Here is a 23,427-nt window from a genome sequence, read left to right on the forward strand (position 1 = left end):
AGACGGGTCAACTGATGTCTCTTTATTTATTTAACTGTGCCTGCAGGTCAACAGAGAAGCCGTCACTAGAGCCGCTGTGTCACTCGACCGTTTTGGGCTATGTGGTGTGGGACAGTATGGTGAAGTCATGGAAGCTGAATAAATGAGCAAAAACGTGTTTTATCAAGAAAAAGAAACATTTGGCCTCTTTAAAGATACATTATTATTCTCAGGTATGAAGCATATGTGATGCCTGGTGTTCTCTTAAAGCACAAGCAACACTGTTCTAGACATGTCCAACCGCTGTACCACCGACAGTCTGGACAAGATGCAGATGACAAATCTGTGTGTAAAATAAGCAACACGTCACCAATTTTCTATTCAGTTCTCACCAGATGTCAGTAATAACCCATCCGATCCACACATGCAAAGAAATCCAACCATATATGTCCATAATTAAGTTAAAAGTAATAATGACACAGGGAAAAGTATTGAACACATGAAGAAAGGCAGATGCATAAAGGCATGTAGAGTCATGACAGTATCAGTGATTAGAAAGCAGTCCTGCCACTTAGTGCAAATTAAGATCAGCTGATGGCCTATAAAATGTGTCACACAAGAAACACCTCATGGTGAGCTCTCGTAAGACTGTCACAAACTTGTGGTTGCCAAATATACTGTGGCATTGGTCGCACAATAATCTACTGTCGTTCCAGCGAGCACAAGATTTCAGACAGAGTCAGAAAAATGGTCAGAAGAGTTGCCTAAGAGCCGAGGAGCACCTGCAGCTATGGTTGTTTCAAACAAACAATAGGTTCTGCATTTCACCGCCACGTTCTGCATGTACCCTCACCGTGCAAGACTCCGGTGCTGAAACGTCATCGAACCTTCGGGACTTTGTGTGGAAGAATGGGCCAAAATCACTCGAACACTCTGTGCGACCAGTTTCACCATACAGGAGGCGTCGTGAAGCTCTCATCACGGCTTCTGCCTGAAGTCTTAAATAGATTCCAGTAAACGTGTTCAATCACTTTTACCCGTCATTGTTATACATCATTTATGGACATCAATGGTTTGGGTTCTTTGTATTCGTTGTTATTGACATGTGAGGAGAATTTTATGTGAATAGCACCTCAGTACTTATTTTACTGCTGTATTTGTTACCAGTGACAGTCTGGTACCATCAGGCCCGGGGTCTTGTACAACTGGTCTAGCAGTGAAAGACTGATGGCAGGTAAACTTCATCCATCCTCCTTCCTCACTGGGTGAGCCGAGGTCTACTGTGCACTACTTGTTTGAACAGCCTTTGGCAGCCAACAGTACAACAAAGACTGAACCCTGCTTAGACTCGGCTTTTTAAGAGACTCCAGGAAATGTTCAAACTGGTAATATGTTCCCATTAGTATAGGTTGGTAGAAGGTTTAGTCTTTTAAGGAGATGGTTGAAGTCATACAGAAAGGTAGGCGATGACGTTTGCATATCATTTTTGAAACATTTAAGTTTAAATTAATTTTTTTGAGTAGAAAATCAATTAATGCATCATTTCAAAATTAACCATTTTCATTCAGACTAATACTCTGTTAGCTAGAGGCAACGCTTATAAAACACTGAGCTGCCGATTAAAGTGCAGCAAACGTTAAAGATTTTAACAAATCTTTGATAAGACAAAAATATTTTAGTTTAATAGCTGAATATTACTGTTTTGTTTTTTTGGTGGGGGGTGGGGGGGTCTCCTCGAAACTGATTAATTTGATTTTTTCCCCATTTAGAAAAAAATAATGTTAAATTTATTAAATTTACATTTAATTATTTTCATTTGTTGTGATAACACCGTCTACAAACTTTAATGAGTTGTTGCACTCGGCTGATTGAAAAGTCAATGAAAAGCTAATTTATAGTGTATAGTTAATTCATCGTTTATAATATGCGGTTTACCAGGTAAAACACATGGAGAGATTCCCAAAGAGTGCAACTTTTTATATGAATCCTTTTTTTTTATTGAAATTTGAGTGATTATAGTTAAAGTTTTGTTCAAAACACACATCTTGGACAAGAACCAATCATATTTGGGTGTGTATGTGCAGCAGTCAGTTAATGTTTGTGCAAACATCACGAGGGAATTTAAAGGCTTTGTTTTAGCATACGATCTTGCACAGTTTGCAATCACTTCTGCATTACGTGAGATAAAATGATACTAATGTCAAGGTTTTGTGCTCTCGTGTTACATTTTAATTCAATCAATCTCAGAGGAAAGTCGTCGGCTTATTTACCGATTTAACCATCCCTCATATCAAACCACCTGAGGACTTTCAGCTAAAGTTTTCTAAAGCAAAGTCCTCAGGTGGTGGTTCTGTTCCACTGCACAGGCTGCCATACATTTTCAGGAGGTGAGAAGAGAGCATGGACAGACCCAGAAAATGGCAAAACTGAATACCATTTAGATTCAAACAGAGTCCTGAATGATTTATTTTGAAGGGCAATCATTTATTATCCAAATACTGATCAGCTGCTGAATGACAAAGACCTCACATGTGCCCGTGTACAGTGTGAGGAAGCTACAGTGTAACTTAAGGTTCAAACAGTTGTTGTATAAAGCTGCTGTCCACAAACACTCAGTGTCTCTGCAAGTGGACAAATCAGCAAAAGCTTCCACAGAATCCAGTTTTCTGCAAATCAGAAGAGATGCCACCAAATTTTCATTTCTCCGATGGAAAGGCAAAATTCCTTTAATTAAGGCAACACTAATCCATCAAATAGGTCCTATTTGTTTTTCACCCAATTGCTGTGTAACAAGAGAGATGCTTCACTGTCTGAAGGTATGTTGACAACGGCCCTTAGTTCTGTAGATATTCATATGAGCACAATCTATCTGCTTCTTTGCCTCTGGGAAACATCCTTTCTGAAGGTTAATAAACAACCCTGCATATCCCACGAGTTCATTCATCAGATGGTGATCTCTTACAGACTGAGTGGCATGCTGTTTTATCATTTTAACAATGGAGGCTAAAAGTGCCTCCAGAACTCTGCCTAATAGGTTATTTTGTAATATGATTTTGTTATCAGATATGTGTTTGCTCTTGCTAGCCTGGTCTTGGTCACTGTGTAGTAACGAATACTCACATTAATGTCCCTGGAGCAGGGAACACAATAATAAGGTCCTCCCTGGGCAACAGAGCTGGCCACGTCCCATCTATTTCGATGGCACAAGCTGTGGCCCTGCTATTTTTCACTGTGGCGTATTTTTGTGACTGGGGCCAAGTATGTCTCAGTGGAAAAATCCTCTCTGACGCCTGTCACTCTCGTTCTCGTTCACCAAAAGCAACAGAAGTATTTGCATCTCCATAATTCTCTTTAGTGAATTTCCCAGAATAATAAAATACATGCGTGAGATACAGATGGAGTCAAACTTGTTCAACGGTGAAAGTAAATCCTGAGCTCAAAGCAGAAATTTCAGTTGACTGTTTCCGAACACGTTCACCAACGAGCCGACCGCTTCAGCTGCACCTGTAGACCTGGTTTAACATCTATGGTCATCTCATCCAGATCAGAGGTGAAACGTCTTCAAGCAACTTAAAGAAGTCTAGACGCTTTTCTTTCCAAGCTCCTTAGACTACGATGAGCTGGATGACTGAGAACCTTCACAGATATTCTAACATCTATGAGACGACTAAAAACTCATTTTAAAAAGTATAACGATGTGGAAATAAAGGGAAGACAAATAATTAGGCCTCATTTATAAACAGGGTGTAAGAACAAATCTGAGCATGAACTGTACATACAAATATTTTATGTACAAGTTTGTGATTTGTCGCCATTGAATCGAATAGAATAAGACAGCAGGAATAAATAACAAACAGGAGAAATAAACAAAACAACAGGAAGGCCCATGTTGGAGTGCAGGTGGGAAAGATCTTGGAAGTAGTGCAGATGATTTGGTCTGAGTGTGTGAGCGGCCCGAGCGATGAGGTTACTCAGACCGTGGCTCAGATGGGTGGATGTTTGTTACTAATCCGAATGGCCCAGAGGAGGAAGCTGTGAGTCTGGAGGTGGAGCCGATTCACCTGAGGCGCCGTTTGGAGGGCAGCGAGTCAAACAGGGGATGGGTGCGATGCAAGGGGTCAACTGTGATGCCGCTGGTTTTCCTGAGGCAGAAGAGGCTTACAATATCCTCCAGGGCTGGCAGAGGGCAGCCAATTACTTTTTGGGTGGTGTTAATTACCTTCTGCACAGCTTTCCTGTTCTCAGCAGTTGTCCCTGCGTAACAAACACCCAAGCAGTAAGAGTGGACGCTCTCCACGAGGAGCGGTACGAGGCCAGCAGCAGCTCCTGTTCTAGTTATTCTTCGTCAGGACACGGAGGAGGTCCATGATGAGTTCATTTGTTTCAAGAACGTTCAACATCAGGTTATTTTCGGAGGACCAGCGGGTCAATTCTCTACCGCTGCCTGTACGATGTGTCATCTCTGTCAGAGATGAGCCCAACCACGATGGCTCCAGCAACCTACTTGACGATGACGTTAGCTGAGTGGATTGGTGTGCAGTCATGTGTAAACAGGGGCTACAGTGGGGGGATGAGGACACAGCCCTGCGTCGGGGGGGGAGCCTGACTGAGGCCAGCTGGGGGATCTGAAGGTGGTCCAGTTTTGTGGTCAGGATGTTGAGGATCATGGAGTTGAATGATGAGCTGCAGTCCACGAAGAGCGTCCTCGTGCAGCTCCTCCTGTTCTCCAGATGGTTCAGCACTGAACACATGTAGAGCTGCCTCGGGTCACAGTAAAATCTGAATACTACCTACTATTAGTGGTGGTATAAGAAGTTGTGTTTCCCACTGTAACACTTTACAAAACACAAACATAAGGTGATGCATGTGTCCTCCAAACACACTTCACAAGCATCTCGATTCAGTCACTTAAATTGTATTTGTATCGTACCACATTTCAACATTAGTCACCTGAAGATAAGATAAGATAAGATAAGATAAGATAAGATAACTCTTTATTGTCATTGCACAGTCATACATAGTACAGTAGTACAATGAAATTGGAAAAACTGTCCTACGTCGGCACTACATATAACACAACACGACACGATATGACACATCACAACGTAACAAACAACACAACACAGTATATTAACTTAGTATAAAAAAGAAGAATAAGTGTATGGCGCTCTATATCAGAATCCTCTTTATTTGGCCACGTTTGTGCACACTAATGAAGGATTGGACTGCAGGTCAGCTGCTCCTTTTTCTGTACGTGGACTCCTCATCGCTCTGGATCAGACCGATGGCGTTGTTGTCGTCTACGAACAGAAGTTTCGCAGATGGCTCTCCTGAGGTGCAATCGTTAGTGTAGAGGGAGAAGAGCAGTGGGGAGAGAGCAGACCTCTGGGGTGTGCGATGTAACGCTCCTCAGCCTCACCTGCTGCTGCCTGTCCGTCAGGAAGCTCGTGATACAGTCACAGGTGGAGGCGGGCACTGTAAGCTGGGTGAGCTTCAGATGGAGATGTCTGGGATTACTTCGTTGAAGGCTGAGCTGAAGTTCACAAACAGTATCCTGGTTGAGGTGATGCAGGATGTAATGCAATCCCATACTGAGTGCATCCTCAGCCAACCTGTTTGCCCAGTAGGCAAACTGCAGGGGGCCCAGCAGGTGCTCTGTGATGTAATTTCCATTCTTCCAATGAACTTTGTGACCACAGACTTAAGGGTGACAGGCCTGTAGTACTGTAATCCTGTGAAGGTGGAGCATTTGAAGCAGGAAGGAACTTCCCACAGCTCCAGAGATCTGTTAAAGATCCGGTTGAAGATGAGGGGGGTTGGTTGACACAGGCTCACAGGCATTAGCGTAACCGGTCCTGGAAGCTTTCGGGTCTTTGTCTCTGGAAGAGCAGACACACATCTTCCTCACAGGAAGCGGGTCAGAGGGGCAGGGGAAGGAGGACTCCAATTAGTCTTTTCTGTGGGTGTGGGGTTAGGGTGAGTAGATGGGAGGTATGAGTGGTTGTCTTTCAAGTTTGCAGTAGAAGGTGTTGAGGTCATCAGCCAGTCTGAAATTCTCATCAGGGGGTACTGACTTCTGTAGAGGGTGATGAGCTGTAGGCCTCTCCAAACTGATGCAGGTCGGATCACTGTAGCTGTTAGTTACGCTGATACTGTAAGACTAAGACCCTACAATCATAGAGCCAATGAACAGAACCCCGTTTGTGAGAAACATGCTCTCTTTCTAGTCCCTGTCAGTATTTCAGCTGCAGCATTTTGGATCAACAGAAGACTTTCAAGGAGTTTTTAGGACATCCTGATATATCACTATTCAGCAAAGCGAGTCGGTATAACACTTTAGCCTAGAAGTAATAAATGCATGAACTAGTTTTTCAGCATCGCTCTGAGACAGAATATTTTTATACAAACTGGAGTCTATTAGATAGATATGATACAAACCACTGCAGCACAGTACCTGTAACACCTACAGCATGTTCTAATCGCTCTAATAGGATATTATGGTCGACAGTATCGAACGCTGCACTGAGGTCTAGCAGGACAAGCACAGAGATGAGTCCACTGTCAGAGGCCATAAGAAGATCATTTGTAACCTTCACTAAAGCTGTTTCTGTGCTGTGATGAGCTCTGAAACCTGACTGAAACTCTTCAAATAAACCTCTGCAGATGATCTGTTAGCTGTTTGACAACTACTCTTTCAAGGATGTTTGATATAAAGGAAGGTTGGAGATTGGCCTATAATTAGCTAAGACTGCTGGGTCTAGAGATGCTTTTTGAGTAAAGGTTTTATTATTGCTCCCAGGCATTTGATATGTAGCCTATTAATAGAGAGACTGTCATATTTAATGGCAGGACTTCTTTGGGCAGTTTTGTAGGAATGGGGTCTAAAAGACGCGTTGATGGTTTGGAGGAAGTAATTATTGAAGTTAACTCAGAAAGATCGATCTGAGAAAGAGTCTAAATAAATGTCAGTGCTATTGAAAGTAATAATGTGTCGGTGAGACGGTTAATTTTTTTCTGTAATGATGAAAAGTTTATTTGTGAAGAAGTTCATAAAGTCATTACTACTTGCTTGGCTCAACAGCACTCTCACACTACAATTATCCTTGAATTAATGCACAAAGTATGAAAAATAAAAGCAGGCACGAATTAGAAAACAGTTTTGAGGCCAATTGCTAAGTTAGATATATAAGGAGTTTTCCACTGATTCCTTAATTTGATAACTTACACACATATTTTTGTTTGCATCTGTTCATTTGTGCCTCAGGTTGTTTGGTGTAACGGGGAATTGTGCAGCCTGCAGCAAGCTAATCCCAGCCTTCGAGATGGTTATGAGGGCCAAGGAAAATGTCTACCACCTGGACTGCTTCGCATGCCAGCTCTGCAATCAGAGGTGAGTGGACCAAACTTCTGCTCTTTTCTCATATCTGTACTCATACAAATAGCTGGTCAGGATAGCAAGGCACTGTACACTGTTACAATGTACTGCAGTTCAGTACAAGATGCACAAAAAGGAACAATAGCAACACATCATGATGCTCAAGATTTGTTAAAAACAGGGCCATAGTTAGCAGAGATTGGTTTAATTGAATTGCTATAGTTTTTTTAAACTCATTTAAAAAACAAGAACTGAACAGTTTTCAGTATTTTCTAATTCGCCTCGTTTTCTCTTTTGTGGGATGGCAGAGGCCACAGGAAACACGCTCACAGTTTTATCTACTCAGATCAGAAGATGACTGAGTGGTGATGCAGTTGGTCCAAAAAGCCTTGGAATTTGTTGAACAGTCATACACAGACTCATGAGACATGCATATGAGTATTGAACGTTCAGGGGAGCCCATGAGGTTTCATTTCGCAGAACTTCATTACGATTATGGAAACAGTGGAGGGTTTCTGAAGACACTTTCTGGAGGCAATGGCAAAAACAGGATGTTGCCATAAGTATGTGAAGTGTATCGTATCTGTTTCCAAGGTCCTTATGATTCACTTGTTGCTTTTCCACAAATAGCTTTGTTGTAGCCACATGCACACACAAACCAGACATACTAAGCACCCTAAAGGAAAAGAAGTTAGTTATACACAGTTTGCACTGAGTAATTGTTCTGCCACGTCAGTCTTCAGCCTCTCCTATTCAGGGCTCTAGAGTGCGACCAGTTCGCACACACATTCACACACTGGTGATGAAGCTACATTGTAGCCACAGCCGTCCTGGGGCGCACTGACAGAGGCGAGGCTGCCGGACACTGGCGCCACCGGGCCCTCTGACCAAACCAACTTCATTCTAAGCCAAAGACTAGAAAATATGGTGAAGCATATCTGCCCTTTGGCCTCAGCTGCACGTGCCGAGGTAGGTCTCCCTGCAGGATTGCTTTTCCCTTCATCGGGAGCAGCGCTGGGCTGTTTAAATCACGGACAAACAGTATCCCACATTCTTGACAACATTTTTCTTGTTAAACAAAAGGGGGGCCTAGCAAAAGAAGTTTGGGAACCGCTGTATTAAGTTATGCAGGCTTGTTTGCACAACAAGGCTAAATAATTATATAAACCTTTCTGAATCTAAATAGTGTACTTTGGTAGAATTAAAAAATAAGTGTAGTGCAGGTCTATGGTGATTTTTAGTGCTACTATCATCGAGTTTTGATTCTGGTTCTGTATCGGTTAAGTCATAAGCAGTCCTGATTTTGAACTGTTGTAGTCCTGTTTTAATTCTGGATCAGTTCTGGGTCTGGTCTGGTTGAATTGGGGTTTAGTCCCACCATGCATACTACGCCCCGGGTGTATAAAATGTCTGGCTCCGCCTCTGGAGTCAACAGTGTCCATGAACACGACGTAACGTTCGATGATGTGTCATTTCAAAAGCATCAGTTGTAGGAGACGTGCTTACAGAGCGCTTTGTAGTGAATCAGAAGAGTCGACTCCCACTGAACGAGAGCTGCTCCTCACTTAATTTCCTTTGGCTGCTCAGCTCTCACACAGTGGCTCAGCTATGCTCCAATCCCTCCATATTGTGGCCAATCACATGCGAGGATATAGGATAATATCATCATGTGGGTGATGGACGCGACAGTCAAGTGGAGCGAGCGTCTGTCCTCTCAGTGAGTGAGACAGCGGTGAGGAGGGCTGTGCAAGAGCAAGAACACATAAATATGCCTGAAACACAGAAACGAAGCAGCACCTGGCTGCAGTTTAAAGACTTTTTTGTCTCGACTTGGTCTCGGTTTAGGCGGTCTTGACTACAAGTCTAGTGGCAGACATGAGGCAACTGAGACTCCAACCAGAGGCTGTATGGCAATGAACATACAGCATCTGGAAGACAAAAATATGAAAATGTTCAGATAGACAAATCAACTGTCTCCCTGTGGTGTGTGTATGTGTCTTTGTCATGAAAAGTAATTTATAACCAGCGTGGGAAGCCGCAGTAATGCCCCCCAGGAGCCAGAGGCAGAAAGAGAAAGATCCAGGCCATGCGCAGCCCCCAAGAGTACTGAAGACCTGAAGCCACACATCTCGGCAACAACTGCACGTCCATCCAGTTGGCTGAGAGTCCCTTAGAGCCAGAGGCAACCGCCAGCCAACCCTGGCCTCCCCAGGGTGAGTCCAGTCACCCTGGTGTGAGTTGAGAACAGGGCCCCAGGACTCCAGGTGCCCAAGAACCCTCCCCAACACAGAAGAGGCCCAAGCCACCACCCCCAACGTCAACAGCCACATCAGAACATCCAGCCACGTGCCCTGGAACCAACAAACATCCCAGGGAGGGCAGCAGCATCCAATAGGGAATGATGGGGAGGGCCAACCCCATCCTCCATGGCCGTAGAACCACCAGTGTAATTAAAAAGAAGAGGCAGGTCACCATGCAGTACAGCCAGCAAAGCCATGTGTATTGCCCTACCCAATGCAGCCTAAAACCTCCCCCACAACAAAGGGTAAGTCTGGAGTGTGCAGATGACTCCCAGTCTTGGGGCTCAAAGGGCCTGGAGCCCGTAAAGCACAGACCAGACATCTCGTGGGCCTGCTCCCCCCACACTGGAGAAATCTGAACACAGCTTAATCTTCCTCAAGCAAAAGTACAAGCCGCTCGTACAATCGATCACAACGTGACTCTTCAGGGAGTGGTCTCCGGGTCGTAACACTTCCAAGCTCAAATACACAGAGCAGCCATCAATAACAGCACTCAAGACAGAGGTGTGGCAAAACAGGTGGGCTGAACCAAACACGAGAGCCACATGACCACCGCTGCCTGTAGCCTTTTGTTAGCTAATGTCCGCTCTCTCAAAAACAAGATGGAGCGAAGAACCAGGGAAAGATTCCAACATGAAACCAGTGTTGTCCTGTCATTTTTACAAAAATGTGTTACTGTTCTGTGTCTGGCACGCTCATCTGATGCACTGTTCACTTATATCAATTTTATCGCCTCCATCAAACATGAAAGTCCCCTTGACCCATGGACCCTTCAATAAAGCAATTTTATAAATGACCCAGAAATGTCTCAGTGGTGCACCAGAACATGTGAAATCTGATAAATAAACGAGCTGACACCGAGATCATTCGAGGTTATGAAGTCTAATTATTCCCCAGTCCTGCAGACTGGTTAGTTAGAGGCTATGCTGAAGTTTTAAAGCTGAATTCCTACACCCGGGTTTGGATGTACCGCTACTCATGCACAGTCATTCAGGCATGTCTTCATGCCATTAGTAGGTCTGTGAGTACACCCAGCCCACTGTATCCCACAGATTAAAGACAGAAAACTCAAAGTCAGTCATTACTCTGATTTCATACACATCTCACTGCAGGACTCTAATGGCCACTGCCATGTTTAACTGTTAAAGGGCCATGCTTATGTGATGGGGCTGTTAGTGCAGAGCAAAGATGTAGAGACTGGATTAGAGAACTTATTTAATATTAACCTTATTCCCACCAAACCCACACGCACAGCTCACTAGCTGCAACCACCAATATGGCTCTCTGCCCCTTTAGCACACCTTTCTCTGGCCTTAAATACTTCTAATTGCTGATGGGAGTCAGCTGTGCAAAAAGGCAGGAGAGCCAGCAGGACACACCCACACGGGCAGTTTCAGGAGGAGGTCTTGCTGGGTGGTAACAGTCATCACCATTATTAAACTGACAGCCGCACTTTCCATGAAAAAAGGATCTGCAGCTGAACCCACTTCAGGCATAACATGTTTGTCACAAGGAAAAGTAATTTCTTTAAAATGACATCAAGCTGAGGGACTAAAGGGGACTAGATGCAGTACGAGGTCTATCAGTGAAAACAAAGGATCCCCACAGTGGATCTGATCATTCAGCAATAGTGCTGTCCTAGAGCTAACAAGCTGGTTCTGAGGAGAGAAAAGATGTTGGCAACACTGGGTGTAAAGAATAGGGAAGGAGATATGAGGCTTCATCCAGCAAGCAGTTACCCACAGATCAGCCCTGGGGGACAGCTAATCAATGGGGCTGTTGTCAAGTCTCATCATCTCTCCTGTGCTGGCCCAGTTTCTCCAATAAGTCAAGGCCACAGCTCAGAGAGGCTCAGGAAGGTTACAGTTAGCAAGGCGCAAAGGAGTGCAGGCCTGATGACAGTCTGGGAGAAGGCCAGTGCTGATAAAGGTGGAGGCTCCACTCTGATGTGGTGGAAGGGAAAAAACAGACAGCATAGCTAAGCAGAGACACCGGCTAACAGACAATAAGAGGTCTCTGTCACTTTGTGCCTGTGCTGGTAACTGGGCATGTGCAGCCAGTGTGTAAAACAATTCAATGTTTAATATGTCGTTGCTGGCAGAAGAGGAAAAGCCTGAAACGACCGTAAAAATGAAATAGTTGCAAGTGTAACAGGTAACGAAAGGTAACAGTTTGACAGGCATAAAATATTTTGTTTTTTAATTAGAGCTTGTAGGATTTGAAGGTACAATCACTTGAGTAATCAGCACTGCTCTCCTACCTGGTGTCTTGAACGAGACGTGGGTAACCACTTCACTGCGGCTATCAGGCCCATCTCTCCATCTTTAGTCTTCTGTCTTCAAGCCCCTGAGGTCTCAACAGCAACATCTGGCATCGTAGCTATTACCCCTCACTGGTCGTTGCCCAGTTGTAGTTGTTTCTTTTGATCCACACCAGCTGCTGCAGCCTTAGTGACTTGACTGCTTCCTGGAAGACCCGCCCTCCCATTTATAACTGAAATCACCCCAAACGGCCGCAGCAGATGGCCCCGCCCCCCTGCACCATTCAGGAGGAGTTCTTCCTTCCCACTGTCGCCAAAGTGCTGCTCATAGGGGGTCATATGACTGTTGGGTTTCTCTGTATGTATTATTGCAGGGTCTACCTTACAGTTGTTGTGATTTGGTGCTGTATGAATAAAACTGAATTGAATTCCAGAATTATTCCAAAATATTTTGTTCTCAAAATCAATATTATTCATTTTACCATCGTGTGTTCATTTGGCTTGAAGGGTGATCAGGGTGAATTTAAAAATGCAGTTTTGGATGGGGAGTGGGGGTCGTTGTTGTTGTTGTTGTTGTTGTTGTTGTTGTTGTTGTTGTTGTTGTTGTTGTTTGTGCTCGTACAGTGTGTTTGAATCACTGTAACTAAAGTTACCATTGAGGTGGATGTAAGAAATTATGCTCTGAACCTGCAATGTAGCCCTGAATAACTCCTGCATACAGGTGGGTCATGTCAGGTACCCGAGCTCCACTCACTGTGTGGAGGTCCCAGCAATGAACTCAGCAGTCTTAACACTAAAGGAAGTCAGAGGCTCACTGCCCCCCCCCCTCCCCACATCCCAGCTCCACTCCCCCCTGGTAAAGACGGCACTGCAGCTTGCTGACTTTGGTGAGCCTGCACACTGAGGGAGATAAGCAGCCCTCAGGACAATACAACAAAACGTACTGCTCTTACATGTTCATCATAACCTTCATTGCCCTCTCACAACATATGGAGTTATTTTTGTGCCACTATTCTGAGCGCACGTAAAAACTATTTGCAGGTGGTTTCAGTCATAATAGCAAACACTGAAATACATCTTTTGCACGCAGGAATGAATTTTGTTCACTCAAATTCAGCTTTTCTTCACTCAAAATAAATTTCTCCTCAAAATACAACACTTGCACCTGCAAATAGTTTTTACGTGCGCTCAGAATAGTGGCACAAAAATAACGCCATAACAACAAGGCACAGGAAGGTGGGGCTGCCTGGGTCAGTGGGGTTTTGTTTCTCCTGCAAGGGTAAAGGAACCCTGGCCAGAAACACAGATAATCTAGTTAGGATACACTAAACACTCCATTAGTAAATATAAACATATGCATCTTGATGCATCCTCAGTCATTAAGTAAATCTCCTAAAAATCTCCTAGAAACGTTTCGTCATCATCAGGTGACGTCTTCAGTCTCCGCTGACTGCAGGTTTCCAATCTTACAAACAGTACATTTGCATAATGACTGAAACCAGCCACTGAAGGAACAATTCTCATGACCAAAACAACCTCTGGTGAAGCGGACGGCACAACACAGAAGAGCCACCTCGTCAGGCCAGGACTCTGCAGTCTATTCACACCTACAGGCCAGTGGACACTCGTTCAATGATGAGGACGTGCACATCCTGGACAGGGAGGAACGCTGGTTTGAGGGCGGAGTCAAGGAGGGAAAGACCATCTCTGAATGGAGGAGGGGCCTAAGGGTACATCTGTCATCATCTTACAATGCTGTGATTGGAGCCATTCCCCAACTCTCTGTGAATGGGACTCATGGTTGTTGGTCAATGGTCATGAGATTTGTTCCCTCAGTGGGCTGGTTTCAGTCATTATGCAAATGTGCTGTTTATAAGATTTGGGGAAACCTGCAGTCAGCTGAGACTGAAGGAGTCGCCTGATGATGACGAAACGTTTCTCCCACAAAACGCTACGTCCAGATGAACAGAATCAACCTTTGGAGATAAACATATGCATACACACAAACACTCAAACCAGCCCCTGCATCATCTCCAACCATAGTCCCAACACTGCTGTTGAAAGGACAGTGTTGGGATACAGTAGTTAGGGAGAAGCGTTTGTTGTCAGGAAGCTTGGCCTGTTTAAAGCCTCACATTAATGAAACTTTGATGCTCTGATGTGAACGTTCTCCTTCTTTTCTCTTTGTGCAGGTTTTGTGTTGGAGACAAGTTCTTCCTGAAGAACAACATGATTCTGTGCCAGACAGACTATGAAGAGGGGCTAATGAAGGAGGGCTATGCTCCCCAGGTCCGCTGACCTTCACAGGCCAACATGGAAGAAGAGGAAGAGTGGGAGAAACTCCAGAAAAAGTGCTAATGCCTTCCTGTCCATGTTCCCCACGTGTACATACGTAAGAAAGACTCCCTGAGAGGGCAAACACACTGTTGTACAGAATAGCCATAAAGACGCCGTGGCAGGGAAAAGCCCTGGAAGCCTACAACAAAATGTATCGTGTGAAAAACATTTTTGGATGCTGCCTTTTCCCACCAACCAACAAATACTGGCCTGAAAAGGAATTTTTAACCAACTGCTGGCATTGTTTGCTCTTTTAAAAAAGACTAGTCCCACCTACCATCGCACCCAACTGCACTGCACAGTTCAACAGTCTGTGATTGAATCTGAACTCGACCCGGATATCGTCAATCACTAAAACTGTGTGCTGAAGAACTGAGTATAAAAGTATGAAATCCATCCATTTTGTCTCAAGTGTGGCAAAATAATACTTTTGGGAGTGCGTGTGTCGGTCCATGGACATCCTTTCAGGCTACAGACTTCTGTCATACGTCCTTTAAGGCTTTGCATGGATCCTTTCAGAAACCTGAAACTCCAAACCTGACAAACAGTCAAGTGAGAAACACTTACCTTTATGCTGCCCATGCAGCATTAGCAGAGCAAACAGGGAAGGGAGATATGTCAGACTTAACCAGGGTAAAAATGAAGGTTAATTGTGGACTTGATATTGGACATTTTGAATAAGGTGGACAAACATCCAGCTGCTGAAGTTGCCTCATGTCTGGATGTGTAAATAAGCAATTGTTTGCTAACACCTCAGTCAAAAGATTTATTGGGGAATAGTACAGCATGTCAGCTCCTTCTGCAGCCCACAAGTGTGTAAAAACCTCTATAAGAAAAACTAAGTGTTACAGGATTATAAGTGTGAGATATTTCCATGGTTTGACAAGAGTTATCGCCGTTCCTAAAATGCAGTATTTTGGACTGGGACGCTGCCACTATGATTCTGTGATGGGTTATGTTGTTTTCGGTGGGGACGGCTTTTCTTTTATTAAAAACCTCCAGTCAAAGTGAAATACTCATGGACACCGAGGATGTTTAAGTGGTTTGTAGAATTTTGAACATGGATAGTTTCAGTCATTTCACTCACACATGGCCACAACGCCTTCCTCCCACAGTGGGACATTGTCCTCGTCAGCTGAGAGGAAAACATCTCATCTTTCTGTATGAACCCATCTGAGCTCATGGCACCGTTAGCAGGACGACAGGAAGAAGCTTCTCTAATCTGTAAATTGTGGATGTACATTCATTTCTGCTTGCTTGTACAATGATTTCTTTTTGTGTCATCCAGCATGAGAATCTTATTTTTAGGACAATGCCTGTAAATACTATAATTGTAATAATTTTAAACACAAATGTAATAAAGTTTTATTGTCTAACCAGTGGTTATGGTGTTTTTCTTCTGTTTCCTATTGATTTGACTGTTGATTGACAGTGTTTGCTGAAGCAGTGAGGGTTCAGTATCAAACCCAAAGATGCAGCTTTAGTTGTAAAGCAGCCTCAGGAATGAAGCTGTTCTCTGTGCTGTGTTACAGCTTATGATATACGAGTCATCAGAAGTGCAGTTATCGGTTTGTTGTCTTTGCTCCTTCTGATGTTCGGGTCACACAACCTAAGAGCAGAGAGCTTTGGTTGACAGTTACATTTTTCCACTTAGGTGAGTTTTTGTTTTGTTTTTTGTGTCAAATTTTTCTATTTTGATTATGTTTCATGGAGCAAAAGAAAAAACAAAGCTTCTTTTACATGTTACTCTTGCAGCCCTCAACAACACTGACAGTTTAGGATCATCTGGAAAGGTAAATTATTTGATGTGAAGTTGGACTTCACAGATGTTTCCATGATTTTACAGTTAAGCTAACTGAATCTGACAAAGAGAGAAAATCTTTGATGATGTTAAAGCTGCTCTGCTCTACATGGAGACGTTATAGTGTTTTTATTTTTAAGTGTGGCACCAATAAGAATTACTCACAGATGCTAAGTGCTCTTATCAACTTATCTGAAGTCAGATGTTCAGCCCTGAATCTCGATGCTGATTATTATTGGACTGTCTATGTTGTTTGTGTCGGTGATGATGAAGAGGAACTCAGTGATGGTCGGCACCATTCAAATGTTGATGAATGCTGGTTTTGTGATTTTGTATATTTTCCAAGATGTCATATCTTAACTCGGGAAAGGTTTGGTGTGGAGTTCTATAATCATCATTATAAATAAAAACATTTGAAATCACAATTAAACAACCAATCACCTCTTACCAATAGCAACAACTTAAATGGTAAATGGACTGATTCTTATATAGCGCTTTTCTACTCTCCAGGAGTGCTCAAAGGCTACGTTCACTCTGCAGGTCTTAATGCTCAAATCCGATTTGTGTGTGTGTGTGTGTGTGTGTGTGTGTGTGTGTGTGTGTGTGTGTGTGTGTGTGTGTGTGTGTGTGTGTGTGTGTGTGTGTGTGCTCGTTCACACGACAAATAAAATGCGACAGCAAACGCGGATTCAGGACCACATACGAAAGTGACCCAGGTCGGATTTGAAAATATCAGATTTGTGCCGTTCACACTGTCATAGCATGATCGGATAGATGGTCGCATTTGTCGGATTTGATGCGCTTTCGCCTGCAGTGTGAACGTAGCCAAAGCGCTCTATACAACATGCCACATTCACTCAGTCACACTCAGTCTCACAAGTACTTTCTCTATACGTAGTGCTTTCTAACTACATTCACACACATTCACACTCCAATGGACGCATCGCAGAGCAACTTGGGGTTAGTATCTTGCCCAAGGATACTTGACATGCAGACTGGAGGAGCCAGGGATCGAAGCACCGATCAGTAGGTGACCTGCTCTCTCTCCTTAGCTTCAGCCCCTCTAAGGAAAGTGTAACCACTAACACAGTGTAACACGCTTTTTCTTTGTGAGTGGATCTAACCCCTTGGTTAACCTTGATAAAGTCACTTGTGTCTTTTGCATATTTTTGAAAACCCTTTTCTCAGTAAAAGTTTGGATTAAACCAAATAAAATAAATTAAAATTTGCAAATTGCTTTAAACCTAAAGACGACGTATACATATTAGAGCACAATTAAAACTGTTGTTTTGACAACAGTGTCGCTAAGTGAGGAATTGAGCTGTTGCAGTTTAAAGACAAATGCATTAGTGTTTGAAGATAAAGAAATAAGTAATAGTTATTACTTGATTATTGTGCCATAAGACTGTACATGATGCTGTTATCAAATTCAAAAGCAGCATTTTTTTAAGTAAAATTTCTGACTGATGTGTTTTCTGTACCATTGTCTGCATTCTGTTATTTACATTTTAGGTAGCATCCATTCTTTTTTGGAGACTGTTTAAACACCTCGTCTTACTCCAGAGTCTTTTCTAATCACAGTGTAAGACGCTCTCAGTGGGATCTGCACTGCCCTCCCTCCTCCTGAACACATGTAACCTTGAGAGCAGTAGAAACATGTCCTTGACATTTTCACTGACCTTACAAAGCATAAAGAAAAACTACGATGCAGAACCCTTCACTCGTGAGCTTTAACAGCTATTAAGAACCTTCAAAAACGGATTCGCTCCAAGCCTGCATATTGTTAGCATCTTCATCCATGGTTTACAGCTGATCCTGGGTGTGTGGATAGTCCTGCTCCCTTTGCCAAGTGGCTGCAGGGGCAAAAATAATGATCTTTACAGACATACCAACGCTATCTGGAACAGATAACACAGCTTTAATGGCTCCTTATCCTTTGGCCCCTACATTGTGATAGGCATCCTGGAAAGTATATCCCAGTTGTTGGATCATTAGCGCTTTATTGTAGGCATAATGTACTTTTGTTTGTGTGGGATTTGAGTTTTCTAGCGAAAGCGTAGCTCTGCTGTCAGTACCAAAGGACAACAAAATGCAGAATCAGTAGGTCACAAAACACAACGCAATGTTTGCTTCTTAAAAAGACAAACATAAAACTGATTCTTTGTATCAAAGTAGTATCTATCTGATTTCCTCTGCTTTAAAGAAGTATCTCAGATCCTAATCTCAAACTATCTGTGGAGACATTACATCTGTGCTTATTATGTCTGTATAAGCAAACTTTTGCACTGTTTACTACCATTGTGTGCGTGCGTGCGTGCGTGCGTGCGTGCATGCGTGCGTGTGTCCAGGGAAAGCATTACACAAGTTATCACTGTCAGTAGCTTCGATGCAATGAGGACACATAGAAACAAACTAACAGTCAGTGAAAGCAGGACTGTGCAGACTTTCAGCCTCTTGGGTCTCAGGGTCTTTCTTTTGATGTAGCAGTAACTTCTACCAGATGTCCATTTAGGCCCCAGCCTACCAATTCAACCATGAACGGAAGATTACAGCAAGCCACCTTCCACACACACACACACACACACACACACACACACACACACACACACACACACACACACACACACACACACACACACACACACACACACACACACACACTATTCTTCAAAGTGGCCAGATGATGATGGTTAGAATGGACGAATCAGCTGAGAGTAAGATTTTAATTATTTGAACACAATATCAAATAATACCCATCAATAGACTTCACACTGTTCAAAATGCAGGAGCAGGACTTCTCCATATATTACACCAGTTTAATGACTCTACAGTGGTTTTCCATCTGCTTTAGAGTTGATTTTAAGATTTTATTTCTTACTTTTAAAGCTCTTGAGGTCCTGGCAGCAGAATATACAGTTCAGTGTGTATCAAAAGAATAATCTGATTTCAAAGCGTTTGAATTCTATAGTTGTTCACTGATAATGACATTGAAAACACCGACTGTGTTTTCAATCGTTAAACAGGAGATTTACGAGTTTCCATGAGTTTCCCACGGTTGCCAGTAGGCAGCATAACAACATCAGTGGCTGCTGTGACTCCAGACATGCTTGAAAAACTATGGGACAACTGTCATGAGGACATTTGCTATGCGTCCAGAGGGGCAAACATTGAGTACCTGTGAACACTGTAAGTTTTGTAGTTTAAATTTTGGTAAATGGTAAATGGACTGATTCTTATATAGCGCTTTTCTACTCTCCTGGAGTGCTCAAAGTGCTCTATACAACACGCATTCATGCAAGCACTGTTGTCTATGCTTTGTCAGCGCTTTCTAACTAACATACATTCATACGCATTCATACTCTGAAGCATCGGCCTCTGCCGTGGCCTTCAAGGCCTCCGAAATAAACCTGTGGGTTGTCATTCTTGTGTGTTAACAGACCTCTCTGCACTGAATCATATCTGTTATTAATCTCTGTCTCTCTTCCACAGCATGTCTTTATCCTGTCTTCCTTCTCTCACCCCAACCAATCATAGCAGATGGCTCCGCCCCTCCCTGAGCCTGGTTCTGCCGGAGGTTTCTTCCTGTTAAAAGGGAGTTTTTCCTTCCCACTGTCGCCAAAGTGCTTGCTCACAGGGGGTCATATGATTGTTGGGTTTTTCTCTGTGTGTATTAATGTGTGATCTACTGTACAATATAAAGCGCCTTGAGGCGACTGTTGTTGTGGTTTGGTGCTGTGTAAATAAAATTGAATTGAAATTGAGCTGAACTGAAGAGATCAGCAGTCGGGGGGTAGCCTGGACAGAGCCAATGAGCTGAATCTGTTTATCAGCAGGTTCATTACTGGACCTCCTGTTGCCCTCCTCACACATTGCCAACCTTAACACCGCCTCGGCCACCAAACAATGCACCACTACATGCTCCCTCCCCCATACATCCACACCCTCCTCACAAATTTCCCTTTTATAAATGACTGTGACGTGAGGAGAGAACTGGGGCCACTACACCAAGGTAAAGCTGCAGGCCTTAATCATGTCGTTTCCAGCATCCTGAAGTCCTGTGCTGCCCGGCTTTCTCACATCCTGCAGTAACTCTTCAATCTGAGGCTACATCCACACTATCGTTTTCAGTCGTTTTCACAGAGTTGTGCGTCCACGTTGAAACAGCCAAAAACACTCACGTTCCAGTCCTGCATGAAACGCATGAAGATTCGGCCTGCCTCATTTCTGCCGTTTATTTACTTTCTGGTTCGTTGAAACATCGCAGCAAAACACAGAGGAAAACACCGAGTATTTTAAATGGACTAACAATGAGGCGGAGTTGTTGCTGCGAGTAACACAAAAGTAAAAAGTTGCAAAAGCGAGTGAGAAGCATGTACAGACTGATATTAATCTTTAACAGGGCTGTCAAAACTGAGAGCAAACAAAACAACTGCTGTATAATGCCCTCTGCTATCTTTGGTTAATTGGTCACATGACTGCATCACATGACTAAAATATGTCATCGTTTTCGAAAGTCTCCGTTTTCGCTGTCCACACTGCGACGCAAACGCACCGTCTTCAAATGTATTTGTTTTTGAGAGCGGCGGGAAAACGTCGTCTCAGTGTGGACGGGAGCCAAAACGGAGAGAAAACGAAGTGTTTTCAAACGAAAACGCATTAGTGTGGGCGTAGCCTGCTGCAGGAGAAGGTACCAACGCTACGGAAGACATCACATTTTGTGTCAGTACCAAAGAAAGCCACCCCTTTTGACCTTAATGATTTCAGACCAGTTGCCTTAACGTCACATGTCATGAAGGTGCTGATGAGACTGGTTCTTACTCAGTTTGCTTATCAGCCTCTTGTGAGGGTGGGTGATGCTGTTGCAGCGTCCTGACTCTCGGCTGTGGAGTGGTCAGGAAGAAATCGACTCTGTCTAAATGTCAGCAAGACAAAAGGAGATGGTGAAGAAAGAGTGGACAGCTGCAGGTACTTGGGCATGCACCTGAATAATAGACTTAACTGGAGGACTAAGAGTGATGCTGTGATTAGGGCTGGGTATCGTCACTGATTTCTAGAATCGATTCAATTCCGATTCACCACGTCCCGAATCGCTTTGATCCACGATTCGATTTAATTCAATTCGATTTTAATCTGGGAAATTTTGACAGAAATATTATAATTCAGATCAGCACATTTACATATTTTTGTATCTATAAAAAGGAAGCTGACACACGCAAGACTTTATCACAGGTGTGGGCGTCACAGCAGATGCCTTTGTGTCAAAGTAGCTGAAGATAAAACACAGAAAAACATGAAGGTTTTCCTGTTCTGGGATTTTATAAAAATATTCTGCAGTACATCAAAAACGAAAGAAAACCATTAATCAACACATGAACATCACCTCTGAAGTTACAGCGGTTTTATTAGAGACACGGCTAAGTGTTTTGCATTTTGCATAATTTTAAAAACTTTAAATTTGTTCAGTATTGAACGGCAGAAATTAGGTTTTCTTTTCGGAAGAATATAAAACGAAGAAAAACGTCGTCCGACAGCCTGTAAACAGCGGTAGACCTGTGCGTAACAAGCAAGCGAATAATGAAGAAAACAGATTTTTAGACGGGAAACTGTGAGAGAGAGAGAGGGGGGGGGAGAGAGAGAGAGGGGGGGAGAGAGAGAGAGAGGGGGGGAGAGAGAGAGAGAGAGAGAGGGGGGAGAGAGAGAGAGGGGGGGAGAGAGAGAGGGGGGGGAGAGAGAGAGAGAGAGGGGGGGAGAGAGAGAGGGGGGAGAGAGAGAGGGGGGAGAGAGAGAGAGAGCTGTGCATCGTGGTCGAAGCAAAACAGTAAAAGTCGGAGTGAATTCATGACGATGTTTATGTGAAGCATAGTTTGGATCTTCTTTTGCTGCTGGTTCGGTCAATGTTGTTTGGAGAGAGATCAAACTAACAGCTTTAGAATCGGCGCATAAAGGGCGTGAACACAAAGCGCCGACCCACCGAAACATCAGAATCAGCGAGCTGTCGGCTTTCAGCCCCGACTGTGAGAAAGGCGACATCTCACTGATTCTGATCCACGGGTCGCGCTGTGTGTTTAAGTCTTTGTGCAGAATCCGTCTACCTTCTCTCATTTACTGTCTTAGCTGTTTGGTGGTTGTTGAAAGTTTGTGAGATTTCACCTGAGATTCTGGCATTTCGGGCAAAATAAATTTATATTAAAAAATCGATTCAGGATTTTAATGAATCGCTTTTACATTATCCAAGCCAGAATCGATTTTAATCGATAAATCGATTATAAAAACCCAGCCCTACTGTGATGCTTTCTAAGGAAGCTCAGATCCTTTAATGTGTGCACCAACACGTTTTCAGCCTGTGGTACAAAGTGCTATTTTGCTTTTGCAGAATCTGGAGGCGTCCGAGTCGGGGACAGGAAGTCACTGAGCAAACGCTTCACTCCACTCTATCTTCACTTTTACTTTTCTTTCTTTTTGTCACTGTTGTAAATATACAAATTCTTGCAGTATATCATAGTATATGGCCCTTACTTAATTATTTAACCATCTTGTTTCTTGTTGTGTATTGTAGACTATTCAATACACAACATGTATGTTGCATAATGTCGTTTTTGTGATTCCTGTCCGTGTCACAACGAGGCAAAAGTGTACACTGGAGAGAACGTGTGTCATCAACCATATGGATACAAAGCAGTGTAATAAAGAAAGATCACTGTGTTGCTGTTAAATGTGCAACATGTTGCACCTGACTGTGCCTCCACTCTAACATTTATTTGGTGACATGAGATTATGCTGTTAAAGTCCTGAAAGCATCTTTTGGTGACCTCCAACACTGAGCCTTTAACCTCACGTGCACCTCATGCAGTATTTGCAGGTTTTAAAATCTGTGGGTAGCACAGGAAAGAGACTGAATCTGAGAGAAAGCAGAGAAAAGCGGAGCTGCTGGTGGAGGCTGAAGTGTTTGTCTTAAGATGAAGCAGACCACTTGAGCAAGACTCTCTCTGAGCAGCTTGGCCAAAGAGATTAACTGAGGCTCCGCTAAAGGTTCTCCCAACCTGAAACAGCACAAATGAGGCCCCGGACTTACCTGGGACAGCCTACAGGGACAAGATGCCAAACTGTCTAATTTATCATTTATCCAAGGGGAACTTAGTGTTACTGCAATACAGGGAACAAGTTATAGCTATGATCTGTCCTGCAACACACCTGAATGAAATGATTAGGTCATTATCAGGCCTCTGGAGAACTTCAAGAAATGCTGAGGAGGTCGTTTAAATCAGCTGTACTGGATCAAGGACATCTAAAACCTGCAGGACACCGGCCCTCGAGGCCTGGAGTTGGACACCCCTGAGCTGCATGTTACATAAAGAATAAAAAGAAATCAGTAAAA

General features: G+C 43.4%; 1 protein-coding gene across 2 annotated transcripts in view; it reads left to right on the forward strand.

Annotated features, from left to right (window-relative positions):
• Nucleotides 1–15,629, forward strand: part of lmo3 (LIM domain only 3) — a 48,862-nt gene extending 33,233 nt beyond the window's left edge. Inside the window, exons 3-4 of one of the 2 annotated variants that reach the window (XM_085386014.1) lie at nt 7,244–7,369; nt 14,107–15,629. In XM_085386014.1, coding sequence (XP_085242140.1) covers nt 7,244–7,369; nt 14,107–14,212 — 232 coding nt within the window. In that variant the 3' untranslated portion in view covers nt 14,213–15,629. The remainder of the gene's footprint in view (nt 1–7,243; nt 7,370–14,106) is intronic. The other variant, XM_085386013.1, reaches the window with a different exon arrangement.
• Nucleotides 15,630–23,427: the final 7,798 nt, after the last annotated feature.

The sequence above is a fragment of the Rhamphochromis longiceps genome, linkage group LG17 (genome assembly GCF_057381845.1).
Source record: "Rhamphochromis longiceps isolate RC_006_pf linkage group LG17, R_longiceps_female_GT1.1, whole genome shotgun sequence".
In the NCBI taxonomy this organism is placed as follows: Eukaryota; Metazoa; Chordata; class Actinopteri; order Cichliformes; family Cichlidae; genus Rhamphochromis; species Rhamphochromis longiceps.